Source organism: Myotis yumanensis, unplaced genomic scaffold (genome assembly GCF_028538775.1).
Source record: "Myotis yumanensis isolate MYYU_CA2020_CCGP unplaced genomic scaffold, mMyoYum1.0.hap1 SCAF_20, whole genome shotgun sequence".
Taxonomy (NCBI): domain Eukaryota; kingdom Metazoa; phylum Chordata; class Mammalia; order Chiroptera; family Vespertilionidae; genus Myotis; species Myotis yumanensis.
Window position 1 is genome coordinate 7,851,670 of NW_027223771.1, and position 12,317 is coordinate 7,863,986.

Sequence of the window (12,317 nt, forward strand, 5' to 3'; positions counted from 1 at the left end):
TGTTTGAGACGGAAGTTAGCCAACGGCTTTCTCATGACAAGGACTGGAATCCCACCTCTGATCTGCTACAGGGGTGACCCACGTTGGGACTCGTTGGTGGGGGGTGGGGGTGGGGACAGGGCACTCACCGAGGCGCGGGGAGGTGATGGTGTTCACATTGATCTTGTCGTTGCAGACCTCCTGGTGGCACTGCCTGTAGGCCGCGGGCTTCGAGAGGGTGGGGCACTCGTTGCCATGGCGCCCGGTGACCTTGTGCATGCACTGCACCACGCGGGACTGCAGGCCCTTCCCGCAGGTGGAGGAGCACTGCGGGGGGACAGGGCAGCCTGAGCAGCCGCGCTGGGCTGGGCGCCGGGAGGGGCCAGGTGGCATCTGGACCACCTGCCTCCCGTCTCTTCCCGGCAGGCCTGCCCCCAGGCGGCACCAGGCACAAGCACCGAGGCACCCAAGTGGGCGCCCTCTGCTCCCCAGGGCTGTGTGCGCCAGGTGGGTACCTCTACTTCTAGATGGACAAGCAGGATCATGGGGTTTTGTTTTTTCTTTTTTTAAGTAAATATTTTTATTGATTTCAGAGAGGAAGGGAGAGGGAGAGCGAGAGAGAGAAACATCGATACTGAGAGAGAATCATGGATCGGCTGCCTCCTGCACGCCCCACACAGGGATGGAGCCCACAACCCGGGCCTGTGCCCTGACTGGGAATTGAACCGTGACCTCCTGGTTCCTAGGTGGACGCTCAACCACTAAGCCACGCAGCCAAGTTTGTTTTTTTGTTGTTGTTTTTTTCCACTTTAGAGGAATAAAGGGGCACAGAGACCACAGTGCTGTGGAGGGCCCCGTCTTTTCGAGTCACAAAAAAAGCGGACCCCCCCCGCCCGCCCGAGACCCCTCCGTAGCCCGGCCCTGCTTAACCCAGAGGGGCCGCCTTCAGGAGCCTAGGCCCCGCTGTGCGCCCTGTGCCACATCCCATCCCTGGCCCAGGGCCTGATGCAAAGCGAAATCCTGTGAACACAGAACACAGTCGTGCCAACGTCCAGTCATAGCAACACGGAGCAGTCGCGCCAACACGGGGCAAAGTCATGACAACAGAGCAAAGCCATGCCAACGGGTGCAAAGTTATGCCAATGGGTGCAATCCTATCCAACATGGACCATCTGATGCCAATGTAGTGCAAGGCTATGCCAACGGGTGCAATCCTATCCAACATGGACCATCTGATGCTAACGCAGTGCAAGGCTATGCCAACGGGTGCAATCCTATCCAACGTGGACCATCTGATGCCAATGTAGTGCAAGGCTATGCCAACGGGTGCAATCCTATCCAACATGGACCATCTGATGCTAACGCAGTGCAAGGCTATGCCAACGGGTGCAATCCTATCCAACGTGGACCATCTGATGCCAGTGCAGTGCAAGGCTATGCCAACGGGTGCAATCCTATCCAACGTGGACCATCTGATGCCAATGTAGTGCAAGGCTATGCCAACGGGTGCAATCCTATCCAACATGGACCATCTGATGCTAACGCAGTGCAAGGCTATGCCAACGGGTGCAATCCTATCCAACGTGGACCATCTGATGCCAATGTAGTGCAAGGCTATGCCAACGGGTGCAATCCTATCCAACATGGACCATCTGATGCTAACGCAGTGCAAGGCTATGCCAACGGGTGCAATCCTATCCAACGTGGACCATCTGATGCCAGTGCAGTGCAAGGCTATGCCAACGGGTGCAATCCTATCCAACGTGGACCATCTGATGCCAATGTAGTGCAAGGCTATGCCAACGGGTGCAATCCTATCCAACATGGACCATCTGATGCTAACGCAGTGCAAGGCTATGCCAATGGGTGCAACCCTATCCAACATGGACCATCTGATGCCAATGTAGTGCAAGGCTATGCCAACGGGTGCAATCCTATCCAACATGGACCATCTGATGCTAACGCAGTGCAAGGCTATGCCAATGGGTGCAACCCTATCCAACATGGACCATCTGATGACAGTGCAGTGCAAGGCTATGCCAATGGGTGCAATCCTATCCAACATGGACCATCTGATGCTAACGCAGTGCAAGGCTATGCCAATGGGTGCAACCCTATCCAACATGGACCATCTGATGCCAGTGCAGTGCAAGGTTATGCCATGGCCTATGAGTGAATCGCCAAAGACAGCAGCACAAACACATTCAAAAACAGGTGGCGCTCCGTGGGCTCAGCTGGCAGTGCCCGGGCACAGCCTGGCGAACGGAACAGCGGCACAGGAAGGGGGGTGATGAGGGCACAGGCAGACACCGCCATGGTCAGGCTGCCCCTTACGGAAGCGCTGCTCTCCCACTGGTTCTGACCCCTGACCCCGCACGAGCGGCAGTGCTATCCGGCCCAACGTTACCGTGCCCGTGAGACCGGACACGGCATTATTTCTAATAGAAACCTGTGGCTTTAATTGTGAACGCGGAACTTCGTGAATGAGTGACGGGTTTTCAGCTGGCGTTTGACGAGCCCCCCTATGCTATTAAAGACCTTTATGTCTAAATTGGTCATAAAATAAAATTAAAACCCTGCTGCCTGAGAAAGCGGGGTTTCCATGTGCTTGAGGGCCTGTTTCTGTGACCATTCGGCACGAACAAGACCAATGAGGAGAGACAGGGACCCAGCAGCGCCAATGTCCTCCCTTTTCTCATCAGATCTGGACTCGGACCCGGGGCCCGGCACCATCTGCTGCACGAGACATGCCCAGAGGAAGAGCAAGGTTGTCTGTTGCTGTTGGTCCTCCCCCAAGGATACTTTTCCAGTGATTTTTAGAGAGAATGGAAGGGAGGGAGGGAGGAGGGGCAGAGAGAGAGAGAAACATCGAAGTGAGAGAGACACATCGACTGGTTGCCTCCTGCATGTGCCCAGACCAGGGCCAGGGATGGAGCCTGCAACCCAGGCATGTGCCCTGGACTCGAATCGAACCTGAGACCCTTCAGTCTGTGGGCTGAAGCTCTATCCACTGAGCCAGACCAGCTACGGCTTAAAAAGAAAAAGTTTATTGATTTAGAGGGAAAGGGAAAGGAGAGATAAAAACATCCATGTTGAGAATCATGGATCAGCTGCCTCCCACACGCCCCCTTCTGGGGATGGAGCCCTCACCTGGAATTGGAGGGTGACCTGCTGGTTCAGAGGTTGATGCTCAACCACTGAGCCACACCGTCTGGGCAAGAGCTAGGTATCTTCGTAGGTCCTTCTTGGAGGGATATGGGGCAGGTGGCAGCTGGGTTTCTAAGTCCCTAGGAGACTGCACCGGCTGACAAAGAAGTCGCCGCAGTATGCTTGCCTCGCTCCCATGGTGCCCCCCTGTCACCAGGAAGCTGGGCCCTGCCAGCCGGGCAGTGGCCTGGCTGAGTCACTTCCCTGCCGGGAGCGCCAGCAAGGGTTTCCCTGTCTTGTGCGGGTGTGGTTATGAGGCCTGTGAGAAACCAGGCGAGGCCTCCATCCTGTGGGCCTAGTAAAGCCAAGTGCAACATTGACAAGGTCTCTGCCCAGAAACCATCAAGACCTGTCGTAAGACTTAGCTTCCACCTACAAACCAGGTTCAATTCCTGGTCAGGACACATGCCCGGGTTGCAGACTCGATGCCCAGTGTGGGGCGTACAGGAGGTGACTGGCTGCCTCCTGCACCCCGCCTACTGGGGATGGAGCCTGCAACCCGGGCATGTGCCCTTGACCAGAATGAAATCTGGGACCTTCACTCCGCAGACTGATGCTCTGTCCACTGAGCCACACCAGCTGGGCCAGCAGCGCTATTATTACTAACATCGGCGGAAGGCAGGGCTGACAGGGAGTCCCTGGCCTGTTGCTCAGCACCCCCAGGTGGCCGGGCCCGGCCTCTGCAGGCACTGACCAGCCGGCACTGACCTACTGACCTGGCGGCTCAGCCAGGTGACCTCCGGGGCACAGAGGCCGAGATGGCCCTGGTGACACATGATTCCAGACAGGTATGTGGCTCGCTTTTGCACGGCCTCCTCCTGTCACCTGAGCTCCCCACAGTAAGGACGACAGAGACGCAGGCAAGGAATTCCATCTCCGTCCTCCCCCTCCCCGCCCCCCGCACCCCATCCCACCGGCCTTGGCTTTAACTGAACAGCGAGGAGGCCGCCCACCCGTGCGGCCTGATGGCATAGGATTAGCACCAAGCACAGGAGGGAAGCCATTTTTCAGGCTTTTCAAACGCAAGCAAACGGATCTATAAAAGACGAAGGAACGGATCTGGTCTTGTCTGAAGCCCTCCTTCCCTGCTGGGTGGTTTTCTCAAGTCGCTCGTTACACGAACATTTCATGGGGCTCCCCAGACACCGGAAACTGAGCGGCAAGGGAGAGGCCCTCAATCCACCCAACAGCTCCTTGCCTGGGGCTTGGAGGCTGTGCCAGCCCCTCCTGCTCCCTCCCCAGCACACAGGGCCTGGTGACCTGCCACCCCTCCCAGGGACCCTCCCCCAGCCGGGAGGGGGCGCCAAAGACATTTGGGTGTGAACTCCATAGGAAAAGCAACCTATATATGAAAGGCTAATATGCAGTGTCCCCTCAGGGGTTCGACGTGTGCTGACTACCAGGTGGCAGCATAGAAGGAAGGCAGGCCCTGGCCAACAGCCGGAAGGAAGGCTCCAATCTGCCCCGATCGCTGGCCATGCCTAGGGACCCTACCAGTGCACAAATTTCGTGCACCGGGCCTCTAGCATTGAAATAAAATAACTGTTGCCCTTGCCAGCGTGGTTCAGTGGTTGACCATCGATCTATGAACCAGGAGGTCATGGTATGATTCCTGGTCAGCGCACATGCCTGGGGTTGCTGGCTCGATCCCCAGCAGGGGGCGTTCAGGAGGCAGCCGACTCATGATTCTCTCTCATCATTGATGTTTTTCTCTCTCTCTCCCTCTCCATTCCCCTCTCTGAAATCAATAAGAACATATTTTGGGGGAAAAAATAATGATAATAGCTACAGGGCCCAACTTCTGCCTGCCTACTGTGAGCTAGGACCAGGCCTCAGTCCTCTCTAATCCTTACACGAACAGCCACTGTGGCATGCAGGGCTTCGAGCATAGTAGGTGCACAATAAACGCACCAAATGCATGAATGGTGCCCCAGGGGGCGGAATGTGAGGCTCCAGGGCCTGCTTGATGGGGCCTCCCACCCGGGCCTGCCCTCCCTGAGGCTCCCACTTCTCCCAGCCACACACCCCCCTCCCCCCCAGCTGGGAGGGACCAGGTCTCTGTCATCACACGGAGGCCAGACCCTAACGACAGGCTCCACTAGGGCAAGACATGGCTTCTCCTCCGTCTCTCCCGCCTGTAAAGTCAGGACTATAAAGAACTCCAGATCCCAGAGGGATGTTTTGAGAATTAGCGAAAGGAGGTTGTAAAAATCTCGGAAGAGGGACTCGCTGCAGGAACGTTACAGCTGTGCGTGTGTGAGCCCGGGTTCCGGGCTCTGGGGGAGCAGGGGACTAGGTGAGGCTGACAGGATGCGAGGCGGACCCTCACTGCCCAGCGTCACCCCCATGTGGTCACTGGGCCATTCTCTGAGGGGCCAGTCTGCCTGGGGGAGGTTTGGGTAACAATGAATGAGAGAAAGAGAAAGGAAGGGAGGTGGGGAGAGGGGAGGAGGGAGGGGGAGAGAGGGAGAGGGAGAGAGGGGGTAAGAAAGGGAGGGAGCGGAGGAGAGGGAGGGAGGGAAGGAGGGAGGGAGGGAGGGAGAGAGAGAGAGATGGGGGAGAGAATACCCTTACAGTAACTCCTTCTTCTGTTTGTGCCTGGAAGGCACTTGCTTGGGAAAATGTCAAAAGCATGTGTGACAGATTCCCCCCGACTTGGCATGAGTGCCACAAGCCTCGGAAGCTGTTGGAACCTGAGCCAGCAGGTTTAAGCAAGAACGAAAATCCCCTGTCCCGGCTCCAGCCCGAGACAGCAGATGCTATCTTAGACCCCCCCACACACAGCCCCCCACACCCCCCCCCACACACACAGCCACGCACACCCCCACACACACCTACACACACATACAGTCCCCCAACACACACACCTACACACACACACACACACACACACACACACACACACACAAACCTAGCCCCCCCCCACACACACCCACCTACATACATCCCCCCACATCCAGCCATCTCCCCACCCCCGGTCTCTCTGAGTTGCAGACTCTGGTTGGGACATGGCGGCTGGGGAAGCAGAGAGCTGGGGTGACCCCAGAGGGCAGGCTGGTCTGCCCAGAGCCCTGGATTCTGGTTGGCGAGCAGGGAGCCAGGAGCATGGAGCTTGCAGGGGGCGCTCTCCCCGTCTCTCCAGTTTGGTAACTGACCTCGCCACCAGGAGTTTCAAATCCCCGGCACCCCTGTAAGAGCCTCCTTGAGCTTCCACCCCAGGGACAGGGGCCCGCCCGGCCTGGGGCGGGAGGTGCAGGGCACAGTAGAGGATCAGAGCGAGGCGCCACCAGACCAGAGCTGCCCACACCTCAGCCTACTTCCTGCCGGCCACTGTGGCCATGGGACCCGCGCTTCCATACTGCGTGTGGCCTCTGCCGCTTGGTTCCCATCCACACCTGCACATCGGCCTCCAGATGATGCCATTGTGCCTGTCGGCCAGGCCCCCTCTATGTCCGCAGCGACCCGTCAGGCACCACGGGGCCCTCCCAGCGACACGGAGGCGAGTTGCCACCAGTATGAGTTCTGATCAGAAAACAAACAGTGCCCGCCGGTGTGGCTCAGTGGTTGAGCATCGACCTATGAGCCAGGAGGTCACGGTTCAATTCCCCGTCAGGGCACTTGCCTGGGTTGCAGGCTGGATCCCAGTGTGGGGCGTGCAGGAGGCAGCCGATCCATGATTCTCTCTCATCATGGATGTTTCTATCTCTCTCTTCCTCTCCCTTCCTCTCTCTGAAATCAATAAAAAAATAAAGACATAAGCAAATAAATAAAAACATTGGTGAGAGTTCTGTGGCAGGATTGTCAAAAGCCATGGGCTCGAGGTGGAAAAGGGACTGTCCTTTTCAAATGGCGCACGGCGTGGGGTCACTGGCGGGTTTGGAAAGAAAGTGCGTTTGCCTGGTCACGCAGGGCCCACCTGGGTGACAGCGGCCGGGCGGCGGGAGTGCGGGCGCCGGGCTCACCTTGGACCAGTCCCCGGTCCTCCACGCGTAGCAGCCGGAGTAGTCCTCGCATGCCTCCTCCGCGCGGGGCCGGGTGGACGCGTCGCACTTCCCTTGGGAGTTGGTGCAGGTCACGGTGCGCTTCTGCGTGCCGTGGCCACAGCTGGCGGAACACTGCAAAACACGGCTGGTGCTGAGGCCGGGCAGCGCCATGCCAGTCCCCCCCACGCCCAGGGAGGCCCCCCCCAGGGCCAGGCCCGGTGCCGAGGATGCAGGGACCAGGGGCCAGGCTTCTTGTTTTTCTTTTGTTTGTTCGTTTGTTTTTTAATATATTTTATTGATTTCAGAGAGGAAAGGAGAGGGAGAGAGACATCAACGATGGGAGAGAAGCATGGATCGCCTGCCTCCTGCAGGCCCCACACTGGGAACTGAGCCTGCAACCCGGGCATGTGCCCTGACCGGGAATTGAACCGTGACCTTCTGGTTCATAGGTCAACGCTCAACCACTGAGCCACACCGGCCGGGCCCTAACTTCCTTTTTCATATTTGCTTTATTTACCTGAAATAAGGGGACAATAACAGTGATGTTCTTCAGCTACAACAAAGCTGACTTCTGCAAGAATGCACAGAAAGGACACATGCTATTCTTTGCATTTCTGTCCTTAACATTTACCCCCAGATGCTGTCTAGCCTTATTTTTCTGAGGCATGCAGTTTAGCTCTCTGTCTGAAGGTGCCAGGAGGTTGTTTTTCTTTTGCTTTTGGAGACTGAGGTAGACCAGCTTGTTTTAGCAGAAATCCACGGGCCGTGGCATCACTCGGGGAGCATGTGTGTTTGTGACCCTGCCTGTGGGGTGAGCGGCTGGATTCAGGGGACGCCAGGGTCAGGCTAAGGCGGGCTCTGCCCACAGGGAGCCCTGGGTGACCGTGCTGAGGGGTGGTCCCCTGCTCTTCCAAACGGCCATGGTCCCCCCATCATTTCAACTCCGTTCTCACCATTTGACTCCTGGCTCCTCCGTGGCACCCGCATCCCCGCCTCTGGATCCTTCTCCAACCACGGGCCTCCTCCCCAGTTCTGTCTGACTCTCTGCTTTGTTGGACCCTCTTCCTCGTTCCTCGTCCCTTTCCCGGACTGTCCAGCCTGTCTCTTGGCCAACCCCTGCCGTGGCCTGGCTGCGCAGCAGCCCGCTGGCTGGGCGCCTGGGCCCTTGCAGGCCGGGCTGCCTCGGGAGGAAGGGACCTGGGGACAATGTGCAGTTTCTCTCTTGGCCTCGGATCCAGGGATGGGGCCTGGGAGCTGAGGACAGGAGACGGCCAGCCCCCTTTTCTTCCTTCTCGACATCTGTGCCTCGTTCTAACAGTGTTGGAGAGCAGCTAGTGAAAAGATCGGCAGGGCCGGCTGAACCAGGCAACCCTGTCAATAAACCATCTAAACCCAAGTGTTTCCAGGGGAAGAAATGCCAGAGGGGCTTCGGCACGGGGCAACGTGGTAGAAATACGTTTGGGCCCTGCCGGTGTGGCTCAGTGGTTGAGCACTGACCTATGAACCAGGAGGTCATGGTTCAATTCCTGGGCAGGGCACATGCCCGGGTTGCGGGCTCGATCTCCAGTGTGGGGCGTGCAGGAGGCAGCCGGTCGATGATTCTCTCTCATCACCGATGTTTCTCTCTGTCTCTCCCCCTCTCCCTTCCTCTCTGAAATCAATAAAAAATACTTTTAAAAAGAAGTAAGAGCCCTAACCGGTTTGGCTCAGTGTATAGAGCGTCAGCCTGCGGACTGAGGGGTCCCAGGTTCGATTCTGGTCAGGGGCATGTACCTTGGTTGCAGGCATATCCCCAGTAGGGGGTGTGCAGGAGGCAGCTGATTGATGTTTCTCTCTCATTGATGTTTCTAACTCTGTCCCTCTCTCTTCCTCTCTGTAAAAAATTAATAAAATATATTTTTTAAAAAAAAGAAGAAAGAAAGACGCACTCAGCTCAAGCCTGGGCTGAGCCCTGGGAGATGGGTGGGTGCGGATAGGGTTTCCGGAGGCGGCTCGGGCATGATGGGGCACATGGAGGGATGGAGACGGAGATGGAGATGCCTCTATAAATCTCGTCTCCGCTGGCTCATGCCTCCCGAGATGGTGCTCTTGAATCTGATGCTGACAGCTGATAATGTCAGGCTGGGGTATTTCGGGAAAGAGCATGTCTATTTCTTCCATATAAGAAAGAATCTGAATGGAAAATGTATGGTTTTGATCTGATTAAAATATAAATCTTGTTTGGATCAAGACCCAGGTGATTAAGGCCCTATGGCTCCTGGGAGGTGGGGGAGGGGAGAGAGACTACTTACCTGCCCCTACCCCTGCAACAAATACACCCCCCCCCCCCCCAAAAAAAAAGGTCCCTGGGATGTTAAACTTACAAACCTAAGTCCATATTAATAAAAAAAAATCAAGCAAAATTTTAAAACTCTTGGCCTGGTCGGCATGGCTCAGTGGTTGAGTGTCGACCTATGAACCAGGAGGTCATGGTTTGATTCCCATTCAGGGCACGTGCCTGGGTTGAGGGCTGAATCCCCAGTAGGGGGTGTGCAGGAGGCAGCCGATCCATGATTCTCTCTCATCATGGATGTTTCTCTCTCTCTCTCTCTCTCCTTTCGCTCTGAAATCAATACAAACATATTTTAAGACAATTTAAATTCTCTTCTTTTCTTAAAATATCATAAAGGGTAGGTTCCACACGCAGGTCCTTCAATGTGTACACGTCAAAATCTGTCTGAAAAGGAAGCTTCGTTTTAGAACAGCCCTGGGCAGACTTTTCATTCATTAAGAATGGGCTGAATGCTTTCTTATTCTAAATAATTCCAACTGTTTGGCAATAGAAAGAAACTTTAAAAATATTTTCCACACTGAACAGTGTCTTGGACGGAGCCCTCTGACTTTCCTAGAACACATCTCAAGGGGGACCCGGAGGAAGCTGGCCCTTTTTCCAGCGATTTTGCTGTTTTGCCGCCAAACAATCAAAATCGTGAAGCCTCAAAGAATGTTGTTACCGAAGAGAAAACGCCATGTGCACGAGCAGCCTTCGGAGTTAAACACCGAGGGCTTCATTGACCCCTTTCCAAAGTGGTGATGGCACGAGATGCAGGACTTGGACAAGCTCAGTGAACGCGGTCCCTCCCAGCAGCCGCCGGCCGCTGGGACGCACAGCCTGCCTCAGGGTTGAAGGGAAGCTTGCGAAACCTCCTTCCCAGTCTGACACGAAGTTCAAATATGCCCCAAGGGTATTAAAGGCAGGCCTGCACATCCATGTATCTATCTGTGGATGTATCTTTGTATCTACCTATGTATCTATCTATATGTCTATGTATCTATCTATGTATGTATTTATGTATCTATGTATATACCTATGTATTTATGCATCTTTTTATGTAACTATATACCTATTATCTATGTATTTATGCATCTATATACCTACATATCTATCTATGTGTTTATGTATCATCTATGTATCCATGTATCTATTTATACTAGAGGCCCGGTGCACAAATTTTGTACACTGGGGGGGGGGGGGGGGGATCCCTCAGCCCAGCCTGTGCTCTCTCACAGTCTGAGAGCCCTGCAATCGATCGCCCCAAAGAGGTAGGCCCCGCCCACCCGGCCAGGGCTCCGCGATGAATTGCCCCTGCAGAGGGAGGCCCAGGGTACCCGCTGCAGTGCCGCTGGCCAGGTAGCCTGGGCCTCCCTCTTTGGGGCAATCATGGGGCGATGGCTGGGCCCCCGGCCAATCGCATCGCACCCACGTTGGCTGGCCTGGAGCCAGTGGGTGTCATAGTGTGTCGTCCAGATCGTCATCTGGATGGTGGCTCCACTGTTCAGCAGTTTGGACGATTTGCATATTACGCTTTCATTATTATAGATAGCCATCTATGTATCTATGTATTTATCTATGTATCTATCTATGTATCTTTCTATGTATCTATTTACTTATCTGTCTATTTATCTGTCTCTCTCTCTGTTCATGTGTCCATCCATCTATATCTACATGAGAATTTTCACAGGAAATGGGACCTAAAAGTAGTGAGGTATATATTATCAGAAAACAACTATCCATGATCAGTAACACATCCCCCATGTATTTTAGCCACGTTGTTATCTCGGATGGACGTGAAGACCATGTGAGCGCCCAGACAGCTCTGAGTTGCTTGGGGGGCTGGCGAGGACCCTGACACGTGAAGCTGTGTCACAAACACGACGCAGGAAAAGGGACCGTGCGGAGGTCCCTGTGGACAAGGGCCAGCGGCCCCGGTGGCGGCCCCGGCACCCACCTGTGACCACTCGGACGCTTCCCAGATGGACAGGCAGTCCTGGCCCTCGCAGCTCTGCACGGGCGCGGGCCGGGCGCCCTGGCAGTAGAGGGGCCGCGTGGTGACGTGGGTGCCGTTCTGCAGCTGGTGCACGCAGGTCACCTCCCGCTGCTGGACGCCCTTCTCGCAGGTCGCTGAGCAGGGGCTCCACGGGCCGGCCACCCACCTGCCAGGAGGAGGAGAGACGGTGAGAGGAGACCGGGCAGAGAGGCCAGCCTCCCCGAGGGCCCTGCCCCCGGACCATGGAGCCTGGGCCTGCGGGACGCAGGAGGGAGGCAGAGCAGAGAGCTCTGCGTGGACTCTGTCTTTTGTCCTTGTTAATTCTCACCCGAGGATATTTTCCCATTGATTTTTAGAGAGAGTGGAAGGGAGAGGGAGAGACAGAGAGAGAGAGAGAGACATCGATGTGAGAGAGACACATCGATTGGCTGCCTCTCCACACATCGAGCCTAAGCCTGCAACTGAGGGACGCGCCCTTGACCAGAATCGAACCGGAAACCCTTCAGTCCACAGGCCAACACTCTATCCACTGAGCCACACCAGCTGGGCAACCTCCTGATTTTAACATTTCGGACATGAACTCCAAACTTACATCTGTGGGCCCAGCCGGGTCTGAGGAATTCAGCCCCATGCCTTCAGTCTGGGACTTCACGCTTTCACATTCGGGGGGAGGGGGGGCAGCTGTGCCAGACCTGAACCGACATCCAAGTGCCATGTGTGTATTTTCCTCTCGCTCTCGCCTACAGAAGCCATTACTGGGCACCAGCGCTTGTCACATGGGCACCTCAGGCATTGCTTCCTCCTTCGCTTTGGTCCCCACACCCCTGTTGCGCTCGCACAC

The 12,317-nt window shown here is 55.8% G+C and overlaps 1 protein-coding gene across 1 annotated transcript in view; it reads right to left on the reverse strand.

Moving 5' to 3' along the window:
* ADAMTS17 (ADAM metallopeptidase with thrombospondin type 1 motif 17) overlaps positions 1-12,317 on the reverse strand; it is a 90,689-nt gene that overhangs the window by 3,023 nt on the left and 75,349 nt on the right. Inside the window, exons 19-21 of the mRNA XM_070400340.1 lie at positions 11,438-11,642; positions 7,149-7,301; positions 129-306 (exon numbers count right to left, since the gene is read on the reverse strand). Of these exons, the coding sequence (XP_070256441.1) occupies positions 129-306; positions 7,149-7,301; positions 11,438-11,642 (536 nt within the window). The remainder of the gene's footprint in view (positions 1-128; positions 307-7,148; positions 7,302-11,437; positions 11,643-12,317) is intronic.